Here is a 25,854-nt window from a genome sequence, read left to right as displayed (position 1 = left end):
GGTGGAGAAGGTAGTCAAGAAGGCACACAGCATGCTTGCCTTCATTGGCCAAGGCATGGAGTATAAAAATTAGCCAGTCAAGTCATGTTGCAGCTATTTGGAACCTTAGTTAGGCCACACTTGGAGTGTAGTGTTCAATTCTGGTCCCACACTACCAGAAGGATGTGGAGGCTTTAGAGAGGGTGCAGAAGAGATTTACCAGGATGTTGCCTGGTATGGAGGGCATTAGCTATGAGGAGAGGCTTAATAAACTCGGTTTGTTCTCACTGGAACGACGGAGGTTGAGAGGCGACCTGATAGAGTTCTACAAAGTTATGAGGGGCATAGACAGAGTGGATAGTCAGAGACTTTTTCCCAGGGTAGAGGGGTCAATTACTAGGGGGCATAGGTTTAAGGTGAGAGGGGCAAGGTTTAGAGTAGATGTACGAGGCAAGTTTTTTACACAGAGGGTAGTGGGTGCCTGGAACTTGCTGCCAGAGGAGGTGGTGGAAGCAGGGACGATAGTGACGTTTAAGGGGCATCTTGACAAATACATGAATAGGATGGGAATAGAGGGATACGGATCCCGGAAGTGCAGAAGATTTTAGTTTAGATGGGCAGTATGGTCAGCACGGGCTTGGAGGGCCGAAGGGCCTGTTCCTGTGCTGTAGTTTTCTTTGTTTGGTGTTCTTTATTGGGCCGAGCAGTTGCCATGCCAGGCTGTGATGCAGCCAGATAGGATGCTTCTATGGTACACCTGTAATAATTGGTAAGAGTCAGTGTGGACATGCCCAATTTCCTTAAGATTCTCGAGGAAGCATAGGTGATGTTGTGCTCTCTTGGTCATAGCGCCAACGTGGGCGGACCAGGGCAGATTGTTGGTGATGTGCATACCTAAGAATTTGAAGCTGTCAACCATCACCACCTCAGCCCCATTGATGCAGACAGGGGTGTGGACGATACTTTGCTTCCCGAAGTCAATGACCTGCTCTTTAGTTTTGCTGACACTGAGGGAGAGATTGTTGTCGTTACACCACTCCACTAGGTTATCAATCTCCCTCCTGTACTCTATGACTCATCGTTGTTTGAGATCCGACCCCATCGTGTCATCAGCAACCTTGTAGATGGAGTTGGAGCCACATTTTGCCGCACAGTCATGTGTGTGTATAGGGAGCAAAGTAGGGGGCTAAATACGCAGCCTTGCGGGGCCCCCGGTTTTGAGGACTATTGTGGAGGAGGTGTCATTGGTTATCCTTACTGATTGTGGTCATATATATTATTTTAATGCACAATTACAAGTAGTTAATAAGAAATTGCTGTTACCACATATAAAAAACTACAAAGATAGGGCGGCACAATGGTGCAGTGGTTAGCACTGCTGCCTCACGGAACCGAGGACCTGGGCTCGATCCCCCACAACCCAAAGATGTGCAAGTTAGGTGGATTGGCCACATTAAATTGCTCCTTAATTGGAAAAAAAATAATTGGGTACTCTAAATTTATATTTTAAAAAAACATTTTTTTTTAAACTACAAAGATTTCCTTAATAGACACATTCTGTAAGCAACACCATTCCAATATGGGGACAGCTGGAGATAACAAAACCCTCAACCTTCTAGCAATGCTGAAAAGCTGGATTCTCTGTTTGAGAGACTGTGGGCTGGATTCCCCCTTTCTGCGGCTATGTCCGGAGGATGCGTCCGGTCTTACGATCAAAAGTCGGCACCGCCCCCGCACCAATGCTCCGCCTGGTGGGGGGCTAGCAGCCCCCAGCTTTACCTGCCGATACGGATGCAGAATGGCCGGGTCCGAGGCCATGCACAAGCAGGGCAGCCGCCTGCAGAGGCTGCGCCGCACAGCATGGCGCCGGCCACTCATGGACCCAGCCTGCCAAATACTGCCCCCCTGTAACCCCCCTCGCCACCTCCGGACCACCCCCCACCTGTTCCCAAAGCCCCTGCCGAAGCCCCCCCCCCCCTCCCCTCCGCCCCGCTCGCCTGTGGTGGCACTGGACACAGTCCGCAGCCGCCACGGCAGGTTAATTGAGAGGACACACAACTGACGCCGTCGGAAATTCGGCCCATCGGGGGGGGGGGGGGGGGGGGGACGTCTGGGGAGGGTCTCAGGTGATGTTCTGAGGCCGTCCCAACGGCATGCGGTGTACTCCTCGAGTACGACGTTTTGGAGGGGGCCGGGCATCAGAAAAACGGTGCCGCCCCCCCCCCCCCCCCCCGATTTTAGGGCAAAAATTGATTCTCCGGCTGATTGCCGAACGCGATTTCGGAGTCGGCAATCGGAAAATCCCGCCCTGTGTTCTCCCACCGGAGCTGAATTGCACCAGTTTTACGATCCCCTTGCAGTCGTAAAGTGGGATGCAATTCCATTTTCCACGCCATGCGTAGAACAAGAGGGATTCCCGGGAGAATCTTCAACATGGGTTCTTACTATATAGGAGAAATTCTTAAATTCCACTAAGAGAATGACCTGTCTTACAGCCTCATCGGTAGTTTCAAACCCAATGCTCGGGACTATTCTGGCGAACCTTCTCAAATTCTGCACAAGTCTGCCCCAGCTGTCTCCTTAAAGTTTGCCTTTCTACTTCAAATTCATATGCATCCAGAATAGCCTTTTGTACCACATCATAATCCTTCGATTCCTGCTCGGAGAGGGAAGAACAAACTGCCTGTGAATACACTGTCAATTTACTCTGCAGGGTTAACGTCCACTGTGCTCTTGGAACTCAATTTGTTGCTCTTTTCTCAAAAGCCTTAAAAAATATTTCTACTTCCTTCTCATCGAATTTTGGGAGGGCCCGTATAAATTTAAACATATCGCCACTGGGTTCTAGGATTAAGCAGCTCTCTACTTTTTGGCACCTTCCCACTCATTTCCAGTGTCTTACGCTGGAGGTTTTCTCTCACTCCAACTTCCACATTTCCATCTCCATTTCCCTTTCTTTTTCCTTCTGCTTCATCTCCATTCCCTTTTTCTCTCCGCCTCAGCTCCATTTCCCTCTGCTACATCTCCATTTCTATTCTTTTAAATTCCCTTCCATGCTGTAACTGCTACCAAACTCTCCCCAGCTCCATGTCCCCACCAGAAAATATGCCTGATGCTACTCTACTTCGTGGGCTCACCCGTGTTCCTGGCGTCTCTTCCAAATTTAAATGTTGAGCAATGGCTTGCGTTATCTCCACCTTCTTAGCTCTAACTGATCCCTCTATTTCTAATGCATCTACCAATTCGACGAGCTTGTCTTTTCGAAGCTCGTTTAAATAAACCAGAGCTAGGTCTTCCACCTCAAGGAAAACACTGAGTAGCTTCCAGAGCCATCCTGTTATATCACTGTCAGCCTGGTGTCTCTTTTAAAGTTATACTGTAACCCAGACTTTTCCATCACCGTTCCAAAGGTCCCTGAACTAAGCCCCAAATGATGTTGCACCACCTTGGGCAAGTACGCAGTCAATTCCAGGCCCACATGCCCCGGAGTCCCAGCACAAGTAAATTAACCGATAATTCCTATTAAAATTTCCAAAGTCTTTGATGGCTCAATAATTACAGTCACCAGGGTTGTAAGTTGAAACACAATTATTGTTTATTTATACTAAGAATAATGGTGAAATACGTAGTTGGTTAAATATTAGTAAGTACCTAACTCCTAACTATGGGAGTTAACTCCTAACTATATAACTATAAGGTTCATGGTGGAAGATATAGGAGGGATGTCAGAGGTAGGTTCTTTACTCAGAGAGTGGTTCTGGCATGGAACACACTCCCAGCTATGATAGTGGAGTCGGACACTTTAGGAACTTTCAAGCGGTTATTGGATAGGCATATGGAGTGCACTAGAATGATTGGGAGTAGGTTGATTTTATCTTAGTTTCAGACTAGTTCGGCACAACATCGTGGGCCGAAGGACCTGTACTGTGCTGTACAGTTCTATGTTCCTACATTATCTTGCCTCCCCACCCTCTACATACACACATAAGGCAGACAAAGACAGAGTGGGGGGTGGGGTGAAATGTACATGAACGAGAAAAGAGTCTTTGCTTCAGATGGTAGGCCCTTGCAGCCCTTCTCCACAATAAGCTTGGTGAAACAGTCCTCGTTTTGCTGCCTGTGCTCACAATTTGCCTGGAGAGACAGAGTCCCTGTTTCCTCAGACCTGGCTCTCAGGTCATGGCCTGCCTTCAAGCCCTATTTTCAGGAATCTGACACCCACAGGCTTATTGGAGAGAGAGCTAGCTGGACTTGATTTGAAGTGGCGTAGCAACAGTTTTCTGGAAGAGGATTTAGCTGGGTCTTTTACCTCTGGGCTGTCAAAGTCAAAAGTGAAAGCAAAATGGAACCTTATGTCTCTGAAAAACATTCCAGTGGGAAAATATCCAATCACCACCTGTTACCCGGCAGAGAACTGCCTTTTGGGCCAGTTCAATGGCCATCAGCCAAATCAATCAAACCGAGTCATCCCCGATGCCAGTCAGTCAGCAATCACCAGTCCAAAACAGCACGGCCTTCAGTCTGAATTAAAGGCACAGGCCACTGCTTCCTTCTGCATGAATTAAAGTGACAGGCTGTCTTAAAGACACATGTCTTAAAGATCCATGGAACAGAAATGTAACGGCAAAAATAAAGGGCAGAGGAAATAAGGGAAAAGACAGGAATACATAAGAAGGAACCTTACAAATGTCACTCAGTTTTCAGATTAGACTCAGAATGTCCACGTTTCAGAGAGGAAGGTGAGAAGTGCAAGAAAGAGACTGCAGTGACTACGGCAACAGTTACACATTTGGAAGGAGCCTTGGAATAACATTACATTCCCAAAGAGGAATACAAAGAGATGAAAGCCAAGAACACAGCATAGCGAGCGACGGTAGAAGTTCTCACAAAAATGCATGAAGTCCTTCAGAACTAACAGGCAGAAGCAGTTATTGAATGTGAGCTCGAACACTTGCACAGAGGAATTCTACTCTGCCAAGCAGAAACAATTGGTGGAGAAAATACAGCAGGGAGCAGCAAACAGATTTTTATGCTGATGTACATCAGTAACCAGCCTCCCTCTCTTCTGAGGAGGGACACCCATATCCCTCTGGATCGCCTCCAGAGAGCAGAGGACGAGAACCATTGTCGTTCGCCAGTCATAAAAGCACAGTCCCAAGACCTCAAACATTGAAGAGTATTCCAACTAGGATTTCATCTTTGATCTCTCTTCTGTCTTTGTGGAGCAAGTTTGTCCATTATCGTTCCATTTTAAAAAAATTTAGAGTATCCAATTCTTTTCTTTTCCACTGAAGGAGCAATTTAGCGTGGCCAGTTCACCTACCAGGCACATGGGTGAGACCCACGCAAACACGGGGCGAATGTGCAAACTCCACACGGACAGTGACCCGGAGCCGGGATCGAACCCGGGCCCTCGCTGCTTTGAGGCAGCAGTGCTAACCACTGTGACACCGTGCCAGCCTAAGACTTAAGTAAACTAATGTAGGGGAACTCTATATCTATGGGATAAAGACTTGGGGCAAGTGTAGAATAAGGATCTGGTATACGCATGGTTAATGTGGGACTGAGTGCAGTACCACCCACACAGTGATGTAAGAAGGTACATGACCCAGAGCCAGGGTCAGTGTGATGTTGGCCAGAGGTGTGTTAAGACCCAGGATAGCGAAAACTCCAGTCTGAATCCTTTACTGTATATCTGTACATAGTTACAAGTAGTTAATGAAGACTTGCTGTTAACATACAGAAGACCAAAAATACATCTTCGTTCTGTAACCAACACCATCCCAACAGGGGCAGGGGAGAGCGGCGAGCGGAGCGACGGAGTGTGGAGGGAATAGGCAAGGCAATATTTGATCACAGAAGCATCACCCACTCTTCCCACCACCCCCACACACCCCTCCCCCAGGAACATTATTGCAGCAAACAATGTACAGCCATGAGCAACAGGAACCTCCCCAACAGGCATGCGAGTGCCCCTTTAAGGAAGGTTTAGTCTCTTATCATATGACTTGTAGCACACTGGGCTGTGGCTGTGAGGTGAGAGGGGGTGTCAGTTTAAGTTTGACTGCTTTGGACTACAGAAGGAGAAAGACTTGGTTTTTTTACCCGTCTTTCTATGTTTTCATTTTAAAAGCTGTTCCAGTAAAACACGTTGGTTGTGGCTAACTGAGTGGTAACTTTAAAGATATAATTTGCTTTACGGAAAGAGTTTGAATCTGCTGGTTGAGACTGGATCAGAATCTCAGGGAAAGGACCAGTCCCAAGTGAGAAGGGCCACGCCCGGGAAAAGGGGCTTGGCTGTGAATTGTTTGGGTTGGATTGTTGTTTTTTTTCTCTGGGACTGGATGGGAGGGGACGGTAGACCTTTGGGGGGGGGGCACCCGCACTAGCTAACTAAAGTCAGCTAGTGAACGGAGGTGAGGTGAGAGGAGGGCTACGGACATTGGAGCCTGGTTAGCAGGTTCGATGGGCGTATGAGGTGAGCAGCGGGGGGGGGGGGGGGGGGGTCGATACTGGGAGATGTTTTTTCAAGAGGAAATGTAGGGGGGGATTTTGAGAGGGGGGGGAGAAGGGGTTCGATGTTAATAATGGATAGGGGTGGGTCAGGCTCAAGGGCAGGGCCCGGTGGTATGATGATGGTGAATAAGAAGGTGGGGGGGGGGGGTGAGACCCCCCCAGTAAGGACAGTCACATGGAACGTGAGGGGGCTAGGAGGTCCGGTCAAGAGTGCTTGCGCATCTTAAAAATTTGAAAGCCGATGTAGCAATGCTGCAGGAGACTCACTTGAGGGTGAAGGACCAGGTGAGACTTAAAAAGGGCTGGGTTAGTCAGGTGTTTCATTCTGGATTTGACGGAAGAGCTCGAGGGGTAGCGGTGTTGGTCAGCAAAAGAGTACGCTTCCAGATGGAGAATGTGGTGGCAGATCAGATCAGGGGGGTAGATATGTGATTGTGGCAGGGGCGCTGGAGGGGAGGCTAGTGGCGCTGTTAAGTATATATGGTCCCAATTGGGACGATGTGGGATTCGCAAAGGTGTTTGGGGCTATTCCCGACTTGGACACACACGAACTGATAGGGGGCGGGACTGGAACTTGGTGCAGGAGCCAAGGTCGGTCGGGTCACGGCCGCGCTCGCTCGTCCCATCGGGGGGGGGGCAAAGGCGTTGGCTGGGCTAATGGTGGAAATGGGAGGGGTGGACTCTTGGAGTGCTCGTTTCTCTCGGCATCCATAAGGTATACTCGCGGATCGACATTTTCGTGGTGGGGAAGGCTTTGCTGGCTGGGGTTAAGGGGTCGGAACGGAATACTCAGCAATTGCAGTGTCAGATCATGCTCTGCATTGGGTGGATATGGTACTGGAGAAGGGGGTAGCGCAGAGGCCGGGGGGGGGGGGAATTAGATGTGGGACTTTTGGGGGAACCAAGGGTTCTGTGACAAAATTGAAAAGGTAATTGAGGAATATGTAGGTTTCAACTGTACGGGTGAGGTGTCGAAGGCAATTGTCTGGGAGGCTCTAAAGGCAGTGGTGAGGATTGAGGTGATCTCGTTTAAGGCCAGGGTGGTCAAAGAGGAGAGGTTGGAGCGGCAGAGGGTAATAGATGAGATGTTGGAGGTAGATAGGAGTTATGCAGAAGATGGGGACCCAGCGAAGTTGGAAAAGAGGAAGGAACTACAGGCGAGCTTTGACCGACTATCTACCAGGAAAGCGGTGCGCCAACTGAGGTGAGTAAGGGGTGCAGTTTACGAGCATGGAGATAAGTAGTATGTTAGCAGGTCAGCTCCAGAGGAAGGCAGCGGTAAGGGAAATTGTGCAGGTGAGGGATAGGGCAGGGAAGTTGGTGGTGGCTCCGGATCTGATTAACAAGGTTTTTGAGAGGTTGTACAGGTCAGAGCCACCTGGGGGAGACCGGAAGATGCAGGAATTTCTAGATGGGTTGGAGTACCCAAGGTTAGGGGAGGGGGACAGGGCTACATTAGAAGAAGCGATAGTGGAGCAGGAGATAAAAAGATGCGATTGGGAGGATGCATTTGGGGAAGGTGGCAGGGCCGGATGGGTTTCCGGTGGAATATTATGAAAAGTTCAAGGATAAGCTGGCACCCCTGATGGTGGGGATGTTTGAAGAGGCGATAGGGAAGGGGTTGACAAACTTTGGGGCAGGCATCGATTTCCCGGTTGATAAAAAAAGATAAGGATCAGAATGTGGGTCGTATCGGCCCATATCACTTTTAAACGTGGACGCAAAAGTATTGGCGAAGGTACTGGCGGGTAGGCTGGAGGAGTGCCTCCCGAAGGTGATAGGTGAGGATCAGATGGGGTTCGTGAGAGGGAGGCAGCTCTTTTCAAACGTTGGAAGTGTATTGAACGTCATTATGGCACCGGCGGAGGGGAAGGAAACAGGTGGTTGTGGCATTGGACGCCGAGAAGGCGTTTGACCGGGTAGAATGGGGGTACTTGATGGCAGTTCTGGAGCGGTTTGGGATTGGACCAAGATTTGTGAATTGGGTAAAGCTACTATATAAGGAGCCGAGGGCGAGTGTCCACACAAATAACATCAGCTCGAGATACTTTTCTCTCCACCGTGGGACTAGGCAGGGATGTCCTATGTCCCCCCTGCTGTTTGCACTCGCGATTGAGCCGTTGGCCATCGCATTAAGAAGTTTGTGGTATGGAAAGGGATAGTACGGGGGGGGGGCTGTTATACGTGTCGGAACCGAGTGTGACGATAGGGGGAATATTGGAGCTGTTTCGAGTGTTTGGGTCTTTCTCGGGGTACAAATTAAATCTAGACAAAAGTGAGTATTTTGTGGTCTCTCAGCCGGGTGTGGGGGCAGGGGTGAGGGGGGGGGGGCTGCCATTCCGTAGGGCAGGGACTCACTTTAGGTACTTGGGGATGCAGGTTGCCCGGGAGTGGGCATTTTTAGTTTGGTGGGGAGAGTGAAAGCGGATCTGCCAAGGTGGGATAGTCTCCCTCTGTCACTGGCGGGTTGGGTACAAGCGGTTAAAATGAACGTGTTGCCACAATTTCTGTTTATTTTCCAATGCCTGCCGATTTTCCTGCCAAAGGCTTTTTTCAGAGAGATTGGGGGAAGGATTACTTTGTTCATATGGGGAGGGAAGGTGGCCAGAGTTAGAAAGGTGCTACTACAGAGGGGAAGGCAGGCAAGGGGTTTGGGCCTTCCGAACCTGATGTCTTACTACTGGGTGGCGAATGTGGAGAAGGTGCGGAGCTGGCTCAGAGGGGTTGATTCCCCGTGGGTCAGAATGGAGGAGAGTTTGTGCAGGGGGTCGGGATTGAAGGCGCTAGCAACAGCGCCGCTCCCAATAGCCCCGGGGAAATACTCGGAGTCCGGTAATAATAGCTTCATTGAGAATTTGGAGGCAGTTTCGCCAACACTTCGGGTTGGGGGCAGGGTCAAGGGAAATGCCGATTCAGGGGAACCACAGATTTGAGCCAGGGCGGTGGAATGGAAATTTTCAGAAATGGGAGGAGAAGGGGATTAAGACGCTAAAAGATTTGTTTCTCAGGGGTCTGTTTGCAGGATTGAAGGAGCTGGAAGCGAAGTATGGGCTGGAGCAGGGGGAAATGTTTAGATACATGCAGGTTCAAGATTTTGCCAGAAAGGAGATACAGAGCTTCCCATTGGAGCCGGCCTCCACATTGCTGGAGGAGGTGCTGACGACAGAGGGACTGGAGAAGGGGGTAGTGTCGGCGGTTTACGGAGCTATTTTGGAAGAGGAGAAGGCACCACTGGAAGGGATCAAAGCAAAGTGTGAGGAAGAGTTGGGAAAGGATATGGAGGAGGGGGTCTGGGGCGAAATTCACCGACCCCCCGCCGGGTCGGAGAATCGCCGGGGGCTGGCGTGAACCCCGCCCCCGCCGGTTGCCGAAGTCTCCGGCACCGGAGATTCAGCGGGGGCGGGAATCCCGCTGCGCCGGTTGGCGGGCCCCCCCGCTCGATTCTCCGGCCTGGATGGGCCGAAGTCCCGCCGCTAAAATGCCTGTCCCGCCGGCGTAGATTAAACCACCTACCTTACCGGCGGGACAAGGCGGCGCGGGCGGGCTCCGGGGTCCTGAGGGGGGCGCGGGGCAATCTGTGCCCGGGGGGTGCCCCCACGGTGGCCTGGCCCGCGATCGGGGCCCACCAATCCGCGGGCGGGCCTGTGCCGTGGGGGCACTCTTTCCCTTCCGCCTCCGCCATGGTCTCCACCATGGCGGAGGCAGAAGACTCCCTCCACTGCGCATGCGTGGGAAGCTGTCAGCGGCCGCTGACGCTCCCACGCATGCGCCGCCCGGAGATGTCATTTCCGCGCCAGCTGGCGGGGCACCAAAGGCCTTTTCCGCCAGCTGGCGGGGCGGAAATTCGTCCGGCGCCGACCTAGCCCCTCAAGGTTGGGGCTCGGCCCCCAAAGATGCGGAGCATTCCGCACCTTTCGGGCGGCGCGATGCCTGTCTGATTTGCACCATTTTGGGCGCCAGTCGGCGGACATCGCGCCGTTTCTGGAGAATTTCGCCCCTGGTGTGAGGTGCTCCGGAGGGTGAACGTCTCCACCTCCTGCGTGAGGTTGGGGTTGATACAGCTGAAGGTGGTAAACAGAGCTCACCTCACGAGGGTGAGGATGAGCCGATTCTTTGAAGGAGTAGAAGATCATCATTATAGAATTTACAGTGCAGAAGGAGGCCATTCGGCCCATCGAGTCTGCACTGGCTCTTGGAAAGAGTACCTTACCTAAGGTCAAGACCTCCACCCTATCCCCATAACCCAGTTACCCCACCCAACACTAAGGGCAATTTTGGACACTAAGGGCAATTTATCATGGCCAATCCACCTAACCTGCACATTTTTGGACTGTGGGAGGAAACCGGAGCAGCCGGAGGAAACCCACGCACACACGGGGAGGATGTGCAGACTCCGCACAGACAGTGACCCAAGTCGGAATCGAACCTGGGACCCTGGAGCTGTGAAGCAATTGTGCTATCCACAATGCTACCATGCTGTGTGTGAACGTTGCAGGGGGCCCCCCACTAATCATGTTCATATGTTTTGGTCCTGTCCAAAGCTGGAGGATTACTGGAAGGAGGTTTTTAGGGTAATTTCTAAAGTGGTGAAACTGGACCCGGGCCCCCAGGAGGCCATATTCGGGGTGTCGGACCAGCCAGGGTTGGAAACGGGTGCGGTGGCAGATGTTGTAGCCTTCGCCTCGTTGATCGCCCGAAGGCGGATCCTGATGGGATGGAGAGCAGCCTCTCCACCCAGTGCCCTGGCGTGGCGGGGGGGGACCTGTTGGAATTCTTGATTCTTGAGAAGGTTAAGTTTGAACTGAGGGGGAAGGATGGAGGGGTTCTCCAATTCATGGGCATTATTCATCATGCACTTTCAGGAACTGGATAACATTGACCATTAGTTGGGGAGGGGGGAAGGGGGACTGTGTGTGTTAATGGTGACTACGGGTGATCCCTAATTCTTTTTTGTCATTTGTTTGTGTGAACATGCGGGCTAATGTTTGGGGTTTGGTGGGACGATGGGATTGTTGTTATTGATATGGGGATTGACATATTTGTTACTGATTATTGCTTATTGTTGGTGGGTGTAAATTTGGGAGAACATGTGAAAAAGGAGAATAAAAATATATATATATTTTTTTTTAAAGAAAAGGGGTTTAACTTATTGGATTTTGTTATTGAATTGGAACAGTTAAGGCCCCACCCCCACCGCATTGCTTGCTCACCACTCCTTCTGGGTCCACCAGTAGCAGATGCTTGGCCTGGCAATTGTGCATTCCAGTCAGGACATACTGTCCGGGGTTTGTCAGGCTCTCTCTCACCAGGAAATCTCCATCCATCACCAGGAGCTTCTCGGCTACTTTCCGACTAATCTTCCCATGATACCAGGATTGCTGCTTTAACTGCTCCTCCTCCATGACCCTGGCTGTACCAGAATTGAACCGTGAGCTTCCCATTCCGCGGCCTTTACCTTTGCCGGATTTGGCATTGTGCAGTTTTAAGGCATCCTCAAATGGCCCTTTAGGAGAAAGATAACAAAGGTGAGAGGTCAGGCTGAGTTAGAACATAGAACATAGAACAATACAGCGCAGTGCAGGCCCTTCGGCCCACGATGTTGCACTGAAACAAAAGCCATCTAACCTACACTATACCATTATCATCCATATGTTTATCTAATAAACTTTTAAATGCCCTCAATGTTGGCGAGTTCACTACTGTAGCAGGTAGGGCATTCCACGGCCTCACTACTCTTTGCGTAAAGAACCTACCTCTGACCTCTGTCCTATATCTATTACCCCTCAGTTTAAAGTTATGTCCCCTCGTGCCAGCCATTTCCATCTACGGGAGAAGGCTCTCACTGTCCACCCTATCCAACCCCCTGATCATTTTGTATGCCTCTATTAAGTCTCCTCTTAACCTTCTTCTCTCCAACGAAAACAACCACAAGTCCATCAGCCTTTCCTCATAAGATTTTCCCTCCATACCAGGCAACATCCTGGTAAATCTCCTCTGCACCCGCTCCAAAGCCTCCACGTCCTTCCTATAATGCGGTGACCAGAACTGTACGCAAAACTCCAAATGCGGCCGTACCAGAGTTCTGTACAGCTGCAACATGACCTCCCAACTCCGGAACTCAATCCCTCTACCAATAAAGGCCAACACTCCATAGGCCTTCTTCACAACCCTATCAACCTGGGTGGCAACTTTCAGGGATCTATGTACATGGACACCTAGATCCCTCTGCTCATCCACACTTTCAAGAACTTTACCATTAGCCAAATATTCCGCATTCCTGTTATTCCTTCCAAAGTGAATCACCTCACACTTCTCTACATTAAACTCCATTTGCCACCTCTCAGCCCAGCTCTGCAGCTCATCTATATCCCTCTGTAACCTGCTACATCCTTCCACACTATCGACAACACCACCGACTTTAGTATCGTCTGCAAATTTACTCACCCACCCTTCTGCGCCTTCCTCGAGGTCATTGATAAAAATGACAAACAGCAACGGCCCCAGAACAGATCCTTGTGGTACTCCACTTGTGACTGTACTCCATTCTGAACATATCCCATCAACCACTACCCTCTGTCTTCTTTCAGCTAGCCAATTTCTGATCCACATCTCTAAATCACCCTCAATCCCCAGCCTCCATATTTTTTGCAATAGCCTACCGTGGGGAACCTTATCAAACGCTTTGCTGAAATCCATATACACCACATCAACTGCTCTACCCTCGTCTACCTGTTCAGTCACCTTCTCAAAGAACTCAATAAGGTTTGTGAGGCATGACCTACCCTTCACAAAGCCATGCTGACTATCCCTGATCATATTATTCCTATCTAGATGATTATAAATCTTGTCTCTTATAATCCCCTCCAAGACTTTACCCACTACAGACGTGAGGCTCACCGGTCTATAGTTGCCGGGGTTGTCTCTGCTCCCCTTTTTGAACAAAGGGACCACATTTGCTGTCCTCCAGTCCTCTGGCACTATTCCTGTAGCCAATGATGACATAAAAATCAAAGCCAAAGGTCCAGCAATCCTTTGTTTATTTGCACTGTAACACAAACTGCTCCTCCAATGGCACAGTGCCCCCCCCCCAATGCTGCCCCTCTAATGGCACAGTGCCCCTCCAATGGTGCGGCGCTCCCCCTGGTGCTGCCCTTCCAACGACATGGCGCCTCCTCCACCCCCCTCCCCCCAGGTGCTGTCCTTCAAATGGCGAGGCGCCCCTCCAATGATACAGCGCTCCCTCTGGTGCTGCCCTTCCGACAGCGACTGAGCCCCTGTACTTTACCGTGCTTTTGGTAAAATGGCTTCAGGTTATATCTCGGATTGTGAGGGTTAAGGGGTCACAGGCAATGAATGGAACCAATCCTCTGCCTGGACCTCCCCCCCGTGCTGGGTATAGGTCGTGCAAACACTTACTCATGTCAAACATGTCTTTCTCAGGACTCTCCATCGTGTCCCCCTGTGCTCCATTCGGTGTCACACTCATCTCACTGCTACTCCATCCCCGCTGGTCAAGGGACTGAGTGTTAACATACAGGTGCTCCTCACAAGTGGTTTTTCCATACGGTCGAAGATAACCGTCACTGAACATGCCTGTAATTTACAATCCCAGGGTCAGTGCCATCAGGTTATGGTGAAGGCTGGTGTCCAGCATCTGAGCTGGTCTTAACTTCGGAGCTTCTCAATCGGTGTGTGTGCGTGTGGTTGGGGTGGGGGGGGGCTCATTCTGATTGAGCTGTACGTGAATGTTGAAGGCATTGGTCAAAATTCCTTCCTGGAGCCAAGTGGCTGGCTCAGGGGGTAAATGCACCACATGCTGTGGTTCTGCGCTTCACGGAGCCCCAGGAGGAACTCGTACTTCGCTACAACAGCTGGAAGTACAAGTTTGGGTTTTATAATTGGCCTCAGAGTTCCAAACTGCGGAGGGGTTGGGTGGGGGAGTAAAATACATTCAGTTTGCCCCCCCCCCCCCCCCCCCCCCCCCCCCCCCCGCCTCGACAGGGGACATTCCTGGGTCTTGCGTGTGTTTCCCACGCTCAGAGGGATTTCTCCAAAGGGCCTCCTTGTTTAAATATCCCACATAGTGAGCGGGCAAGACTGTGAACTGGGCAAGTGGAATGAGAATGGGAAATGGGTGACAACAGAGGACGCATTCCCTCTGCTTCATCACTCAGGGCTATGTTCCTGTAAAGAGGCCAAAGGTTTTGAAAATGGATCATCTCTGACCTGTGACGGCCTGTCCTAGCTCCTGACTGCGGTTCTTGGCGTTCTCCTGTCCGTTCTGATGCATCTCATTCTCAGGTGGACGACTGATCTGTAATGAAAAGAATTGAGGGGGTGTTCAAGAACATGTCAACGGTTAGCAACAAACTGAGTCCAGCTTTAGGTCTCATTTCAAGAATCCAGCTTGAGATATCAATATCTTGAGTAATTTGGAGCGGTTGCTCAACTCAATACGATTGGAGGGAGAAATCTTCACCTCCGGAAAGTTTCACTCCCCACGCGCTCCCCACACACACACACTCCCCACCCCCCCCCCACACACACACACTCCCCCACCCCCCCCACACACACACACTCCCCCACCCCCCCCACACACACACACTCCCCCACCCCCCCCACACACACACACTCCCCCACCCCCCCCACACACACACACGCTCCCCCCACACACACACGCTCCCCACACACACACATTCCCCACACCCCCCACACACACACACTCCCCCACCCCCCCCACACACACACACTCCCCCACCCCCCCCACACACACACACTCCCCCACCCCCCCCACACACACACACTCCCCCACCCCCCCCACACACACACACGCTCCCCCCACACACACACGCTCCCCACACACACACATTCCCCACACCCCCCACACACACACACTCCCCCACCCCCCCCACACACACACACGCTCCCCCCACACACACACGCTCCCCACACACACACACTCCCCACCCCCCCCACCCCCCCCACACACACACACTCCCCACACACACACACTCCCCACACACACACACATTCCCCAACCCCCCACCCCCCCCACACACACATGCTCCCCCCACACACACACGCTCCCCACACACACACACTCCCCAACCCCCCCCACCCCCCCCACACACACACACTCCCTACACACACACACTCCCCACACACACACACTCCCCACACACACACATTCCCAAACCCCCCCCACACACACACGGTCCCCCCCACACACACACACTCCCCACACACACACACACTCCCCACACACACACACACTCCCCAACCCCCCACACCCCCCACACACAGTCTCCCCACACACACACACGCGCTCCCCACACACACACACCGCGCTCCCCACACACACACACGCGCTCCCCACACACACACACGCGCACCCCACACACACACACACACGCGCTCCCCACACACACACACGCGCTCCCCACACACACGCACGTTCCTCACACACACACACGCGCTCCCCACACACACACAGACATGCGCTCCCCACACACACGCTCCCCACACACACTCACACGCGCTCCCCACACACACACACACACGCTCCCCACACACACACACACACGCTCCCCACACACACACACACGCTTCCCACACACACACACGCTCCCCACACACACACACGCTCCCCACACACACACACACTCCCCACACATACACACACTCCCCACACACACACACTCCCCACACACCCACACTCCCCACACACCCACACTCCCCACACACCCCACACACACACACACACCCCACACACACACACACACCCCACACACACGCTCCCCACACACACACACGCTCCCCACACACACACACACGCTCCCCACACACACACACGCTCCCCACACACACACACGCTCCCCCACACACACACACACACGCTCCCCACACACACGCGCCCCACACACACGCGCCCCACACACACACACGCCCCACACACACACACGCCCCACACACACACACACACTCCCCACACACACACAAACACACGCTCCCCACACACACACAAACACACGCTCCCCACACACACCCCACACACACACACGCTCCCCACACACACACACGCTCCCCACACACACACACGCTCCCCACACACACACACGCTCCCCACACACACACACGCTCCCCACACACACACACGCTCCCCACACACACACACGCTCCCCACACACACACACGCTCCCCACACACACACACGCTCCCCACACACACACACGCTCCCCACACACACACACGCTCCCCACACACACACACGCTCCCCACACACACACACGCTCCCCACACACACACACGCTCCCCACACACACACACGCTCCCCACACACACACACGCTCCCCCACACACACACGCTCCCCACACACACACACGCTCCCCACACACACACACGCTCCCCACACACACACACGCTCCCCACACACACACACGCTCCCCACACACACACAAACAAACTCCCCACACACACAACAACTCCCCACACGAACACACAAACTCCCCACACACAAACTCCCCACACACACACACAAACTCCCCACACACACACACAAACTCCCCACACACACACACAAACTCCCCACACACACACACAAACTCCCCACACACACACACACACTCCCCACACACACACACACACTCCCCACACACACACACACACTCCCCACACACACACACACACTCCCCACACACACACACACACTCCCCACACACACACACTCCCCACACACACACACTCCCCACACACACACACTCCCCACACACACACACTCCCCACACACACACACTCCACACACCCCCCACCCTCCCACACACCCCCCACCCTCCCACACACACACATTCCCCACAAACACACTCCCTCCACACACACACACTCCCCCCCACACACACACTCCCCCCACACACACACTCCCCCCACACTCACACTCCCCCCACACTCACACTCCCCCCACACTCACACTCCCCCCCACACTCACACACTCCCCCCCACACACACTCCCCCCACACACACTCCCCCACACACACTCCCCCCACACACACTCCCCCCACACACACTCCCCCCACACACACTCCCCCCACACACACTCCCCCCACACACACACACACTCCCCCCACACACACACACACCACACACACTACCCCCACACACACACAATCCCCCCCACACACACACACTCTCCCCCCCACACACTCCCCCCCCACACACACCGCTCCCCCCACACACACACGCTCCCCCCCACACACACACGCTCCCCCCCACACACACACGCTCCCCCCCACACACACACGCTCCCCCCCACACACACACGCTCCCCCCCACACACACACGCTCCCCCCCCACACACACACGCTCCCCCCCACACACACACTCCCCCCACACACCACACACTCCCCACACACACACGCTCCCCCCCACACACACACGCTCCCCCCCACACACACACGCTCCCCCCCACACACACACGCTCCCCCCCACACACACACGCTCCCCCCCACACACACACCCCCCCACACACACACGCTCCCCCCCCACACACACACGCTCCCCCCCACACCACACACGCTCCCCCACACACACACACGCTCCCCCACACACACACACACGCTCCCCCACACACACACTCCCCACACACACCCCACACACACACGCCCCACACACACACGCCCCCACACACACACGCCCCACACACACACTCCCCACACACACATTCCCCACACACACACGCCCCACACACACACGCCCCACACACACACTCCCCCACACACACACTCCCCACACACACACTCCCCACACACACACTCCCCACACACACACTCCCCCACACACACACTCCCCCCCCCACACACACACACACACTCTCCCCCCACACACACACTCCCCCCCCCCACACACACACACTCTCTTCCCACACACACACTCCCCCCACACACACACACACACACACCCCCCCACACACACACACTCCCCACACACACACACACACACACTCCCCCCCCACACACACACACACACTACCCCCACACACACGCTCCCCACACACACACACACACACACTCTCTCCCCACACACACACACTCCCCCCCCCCCACACACACCCTCCCCACACACACTCCCCCCCCCACACACACACACTCCCCCCCCCACACACACACACTCCCCCCCACACACACATTCCCCCCCAAAATCACACTCCCCCCCCACACACACACACACACTCCCCCCCACACACACACACACTCCCCCACATACACACTCCCCACACACACACTCCCCCCCCACACACACACACACTCCCCCCCACACACACACACCCACGCTCCCCCACACACACACGCTCCCCCACACAGACACGCTCCCCCACACACACTCGCTCCCCACACACACACACTCGCTCCCCACACACACACTCCCTCCCCACACACACACTCGCTCCCCACACACACACTCGCTCCCCACACACACACTCGCTCCCCACACACACACTCGCTCCCCACACACACACTCGTTCCCCACACACACACTCGTTCCCCACACACACACTCGTTCCCCACACACACACTCGCTCCCCACACACACACTCGCTCCCCACACACACACTCGCTCCCCACACACACACTCGCTCCCCACACACACACTCCCCACACACACACACTCCCCACACACACACACTCCCCACACACACACACTCCCCACACACACACACTCCCCACACACACACACTCCCCACACACACACACTCCCCCCCCACACACACACTCCCCCCACACACACACACTGCCCCCCCACACACACACACTCCCCTCCCACACACACACACACACACTCCCCCCACACACACACTCCCCCCCCACACACACACTCCCCACACACACACACTGCCCCCCCACACACACACACTCCCCACACATACACACACACACTCCCCACACACACACAAACACTCTCCCCCCACACACACACACACACCCACTCCCCCCCACACACACCCCCCCACACACACACACTCCCCCCCACACACACTCCCCCCCCACACACACACTCCACCGCCCACAATCACACTCCCCCCCCCACAATCACACTCCCCCCCTACACACACACTCCCCCCTACACACACACTCCCCCCCCCACACATACACTCCCCCCCCCCACACATACACTCCCCCCCCACACACACACACTCCCCCCCCACACACACTCCCCCACACACACACTCCTCCACACACACACACACACACACACACACACACACACACACACACTCCCCCACACACACACTCCCCCACGCGCACACACTCCCCCACGCGCACACACTCCCCCACGCGCACACACTCCCCCACGCGCACACACTCCCCCACGCGCACACACTCCCCCACGCGCACACACTCCCCCACGCGCACACACTCCCCCACGCGCACACACTCCCCCACGCGCACACACTCCCCCACACACACACACTCCCCCACACACACACACTCCCCCACACACACACACTCCCCCACACACACACACTCCCCCACACACACACACTCCCGCACACACACACACTCCCCCACACACACACACTCCCCCACACACACACACTCCCCCCACACACACACACTCCCCCACACACACACACGCTCCCGACACACACACACACTCCACACACACACACACACACACACACTCCACACACACACACTCACCCACCCCACACACACACTCACCCACCCCACACACACACTCACCCACCCCACACACACTCCCCCACACACACGCGCTCCCCACACACACGTGCTCCCAACACACGCGCTCCCCACACACACGCGCTCCCCACACACACGCGCTCCCCACACACACGCGCTCCCCACACACACGCGCTCCCCACACACACGCGCTCCCCACACACACGCGCTCCCCACACACACGCGCTCCCCACACACATACTCCCCACACACACACACTCCCCCCCCCCACACACACTCCCCCCCCCACACACACTCCCCCCCCCCACACACACACTCCCCCCCCCACACACACTCCCCCCCCCACACACACTCCCCCCCCTCACACACACACTCCCGTCCACACACACACACTCCCGTCCACACACACACACACTCCCCCCCCACACACACACACTCCCCCCCCCCCACACACACACGCACACACACTCTCCCCCCCACACACACACACTCCCGTCCACACACACACACACTCCCCCCCCACACACACACACTCCCCCCCCCCCACACACACACACACATTCCCCACACCCCCCACACACACACACTCCCCCACCCCCCCCACACACACACACGCTCCCCCCACACACACACGCTCCCCACACACACACACTCCCCACCCCCCCCACCCCCCCCACACACACACACTCCCCACACACACACACTCCCCACACACACACACATTCCCCAACCCCCCACTCCCCCCACACACACATGCTCCCCCCACACACACACGCTCCCCACACACACACACTCCCCAACCCCCCCACCCCCCCCACACACACACACTCCCTACACACACACACTCCCCACACACACACACTCCCCACACACACACATTCCCAAACCCCCCCCACACACACACGGTCCCCCCACACACACACACTCCCCACACACACACACACTCCCCACACACACACACACTCCCCAACCCCCCACACCCCCCACACACAGTCTCCCCACACACACACACGCGCTCCCCACACACACACACGCGCTCCCCACACACACACACGCGCTCCCCACACACACACACGCGCACCCCACACACACACACACGCGCTCCCCACACACACACACGCGCTCCCCACACACACGCACGTTCCTCACACACACACACGCGCTCCCCACACACACACAGACATGCGCTCCCCACACACACGCTCCCCACACACACTCACACGCGCTCCCCACACACACACACACACGCTCCCCACACACACACACACGCTCCCCACACACACACACACGCTTCCCACACACACACACGCTCCCCACACACACACACGCTCCCCACACACACACACGCTCCCCACACACACACACACTCCCCACACACACACACTCCCCACACACCCACACTCCCCACACACCCACACTCCCCACACACCCACACTCCCCACACACCCCACACACACACACACACCCCACACACACACACACACCCCACACACACGCTCCCCACACACACACACACGCTCCCCACACACACACACACGCTCCCCACACACACACACGCTCCCCACACACACACACGCTCCCCACACACACACACACACGCTCCCCACACACACGCGCCCCACACACACGCGCCCCACACACACACACGCCCCACACACACACGCCCCACACACACACACGCCCCACACACACACACGCCCCACACACACACACACACTCCCCACACACACACAAACACACGCTCCCCACACACACACAAACACACGCTCCCCACACACACGCTCCGCACACACACACACGCTCCCCACACACACACACGCTCCCCACACACACACGCTCCCCACACACACACACGCTCCCCACACACACACACGCTCCCCACACACACACACGCTCCCCACACACACACACGCTCCCCACACACACACACGCTCCCCACACACACACACGCTCCCCACACACACACACGCTCCCCACACACACACACGCTCCCCACACACACACACGCTCCCCACACACACACACGCTCCCCACACACACACACGCTCCCCACACACACACACGCTCCCCACACACACACACGCTCCCCACACACACACGCTCCCCACACACACACACGCTCCCCACACACACACACGCTCCCCACACACACACACACTCCCCCCACACACACTCCCCCCACACACACTCCCCCCACACACACTCCCCCCACACACACACACACTCCCCCCACACACACACACACACACACACTACCCCCACACACACACAATCCCCCCACACACACACACTCTCCCCCCCACACACACACGCTCCCCCCCACACACACACGCTCCCCCCACACACACACGCTCCCCCCCACACACACACGCTCCCCCCACACACACACGCTCCCCCCCACACACACACGCTCCCCCCCACACACACACGCTCCCCCCCACACACACACGCTCCCCCCCACACACACACGCTCCCCCCCACACACACACTCCCCCCACACACCACACACTCCCCACACACACGCTCCCCCCCACACACACACGCTCCCCCCCACACACACACGCTCCCCCCCACACACACACGCTCCCCCCCACACACACACGCTCCCCCCCACACACACACCCCCCCACACACACACGCTCCCCCCCACACACACACGCTCCCCCCCACACACACACGCTCCCCCACACACACACACACGCTCCCCCACACACACACACACGCTCCCCCACACACACACTCCCCACACACACCCCACACACACACGCCCCACACACACACGCCCCACACACACACGCCCCACACACACACTCCCCACACACACATTCCCCACACACACACGCCCCACACACACACTCCCCACACACACACTCCCCACACACACACTCCCCACACACACACTCCCCACACACACACTCCCCACACACACACTCCCCACACACACACTCCCCACACACACACTCCCCACACACACACTCCCCCCCCCACACACACACACACACTCTCCCCCCACACACACACTCCCCCCCCCCACACACACACACTCTCCTCCCACACACACACTCCCCCCACACACACACACACACACTCCCCCCACACACACACACTCCCCACACACACACACACACACACTCCCCCCCCACACACACACACACACTACCCCCACACACACGCTCCCCACACACACACACACACACACTCTCTCCCCACACACACACACTCCCCCCCCCCACACACACCCTCCCCACACACACTCCCCCCCCCCACACACACACACTCCCCCCCCACACACACACACTCCCCCCCCACACACACATTCCCCCCCAAAATCACACTCCCCCCCCACACACACACACACACTCCCCCCCACACACACACACACACTCCCCCACATACACACTCCCCCACACACACACTCCCCCCCACACACACACACACTCCCCCCCACACACACACACCCACGCTCCCCCACACACACACGCTCCCCCACACAGACACGCTCCCCCACACACACTCGCTCCCCACACACACACACTCGCTCCCCACACACACACTCGCTCCCCACACACACACTCGCTCCCCACACACACACTCGCTCCCCACACACACACTCGCTCCCCACACACACACTCGCTCCCCACACACACACTCGCTCCCCACACACACACTCGCTCCCCACACACACACTCGTTCCCCACACACACACTCGTTCCCCACACACACACTCGTTCCCCACACACACACTCGTTCCCCACACACACACTCGCTCCCCACACACACACTCGCTCCCCACACACACACTCGCTCCCCACACACACACTCGCTCCCCACACACACACTCCCCACACACACACACTCCCCACACACACACACTCCCCACACACACACACTCCCCACACACACACACTCCCCCCCCACACACACACTCCCCCCACACACACACACTGCCCCCCCACACACACACACTCCCCTCCCACACACACACACACACACTCCCCCCACACACACACTCCCCCCCCACACACACACTCCCCACACACACACACTGCCCCCCCACACACACACACTCCCCACACATACACACACACACTCCCCACACACACACACACACTCTCCCCCCACACACACACACACACCCACTCCCCCCCACACACACCCCCCCACACACACACACTCCCCCCCACACACACTCCCCCCCCACACACACACTCCACCGCCCACAATCACACTCCCCCCCCCACAATCACACTCCCCCCCTACACACACACTCCCCCCTACACACACACTCCCCCCCCCACACATACACTCCCCCCCCCCACACATACACTCCCCCCCCACACACACACACTCCCCCCCCACACACACTCCCCCACACACACACTCCTCCACACACACACACACACACACACACACACACACACACACACACACTCCCCCACACACACACTCCCCCACGCGCACACACTCCCCCACGCGCACACACTCCCCCACGCGCACACACTCCCCCACGCGCACACACTCCCCCACGCGCACACACTCCCCCACGCGCACACACTCCCCCACGCGCACACACTCCCCCACGCGCACACACTCCCCCACGCGCACACACTCCCCCACGCGCACACACTCCCCCACGCGCACACACTCCCCCACGCGCACACACTCCCCCACACACACACACTCCCCCACACACACACACTCCCCCACACACACACACTCCCCCACACACACACACTCCCGCACACACACACACTCCCCCACACACACACACTCCCCCACACACACACACTCCCCCACACACACACACACTCCCCCACACACACACACGCTGCCGACACACACACACACACACACACTCCACACACACACACTCACCCACCCCACACACACACTCACCCACCCCACACACACACTCACCCACCCCACACACACTCCCCCACACACACGCGCTCCCCACACACACGTGCTCCCAACACACGCGCTCCCCACACACACGCGCTCCCCACACACACGCGCTCCCCACACACACGCGCTCCCCACACACACGCGCTCCCCACACACACGCGCTCCCCACACACACGCGCTCCCCACACACACGCGCTCCCCACACACACGCGCTCCCCACACACATACTCCCCACACACACACACTCCCCCCCCCCACACACACTCCCCCCCCCACACACACTCCCCCCCCCCACACACACACTCCCCCCCCCACACACACTCCCCCCCCCACACACACTCCCCCCCCCACACACACTCCCCCCCCTCACACACACACTCCCGTCCACACACACACACTCCCGTCCACACACACACACACTCCCCCCCCACACACACACACTCCCCCCCCCCCACACACACACGCACACACACTCTCCCCCCCACACACACCCCACACACACACTCTCCCCCCCCCCCACACACACACACACACACTCTCCCCCACACACACACACTCCCACTCCCCCACACACACACGCGCACCCCACACACACGCTCCCCACACACACGTGCTCCCCACACACACGTGCTCCCAACACACACGCACAAACACACACACTCCCTCCCACACACACACTCCCCCCCCACACACACTCCCCCCCCTCACACACACTCCCCCCCCTCACACACACTCCCCCCCCTCACACACACTCCCCCCCTC

General features: G+C 56.2%; 1 protein-coding gene across 1 annotated transcript in view; it reads right to left on the bottom strand.

Moving 5' to 3' along the window:
* Window positions 1-25,854, bottom strand: part of LOC140395768 (SHC-transforming protein 2-like) — a 49,856-nt gene that overhangs the window by 22,954 nt on the left and 1,048 nt on the right. The window contains exons 2-4 of the mRNA XM_072483925.1: window positions 14,722-14,809; window positions 13,912-14,088; window positions 11,706-11,998 (exon numbers count right to left, since the gene is read on the bottom strand). Coding sequence (XP_072340026.1) covers window positions 11,706-11,998; window positions 13,912-14,088; window positions 14,722-14,809 — 558 coding nt within the window. The remainder of the gene's footprint in view (window positions 1-11,705; window positions 11,999-13,911; window positions 14,089-14,721; window positions 14,810-25,854) is intronic.

Source organism: Scyliorhinus torazame, chromosome 18, assembly GCF_047496885.1.
Source record: "Scyliorhinus torazame isolate Kashiwa2021f chromosome 18, sScyTor2.1, whole genome shotgun sequence".
Classification (NCBI taxonomy): Eukaryota; Metazoa; Chordata; class Chondrichthyes; order Carcharhiniformes; family Scyliorhinidae; genus Scyliorhinus; species Scyliorhinus torazame.
Note: the sequence above shows the minus strand (reverse complement) of the source record. Positions and strands in the feature narration are given on the sequence as shown.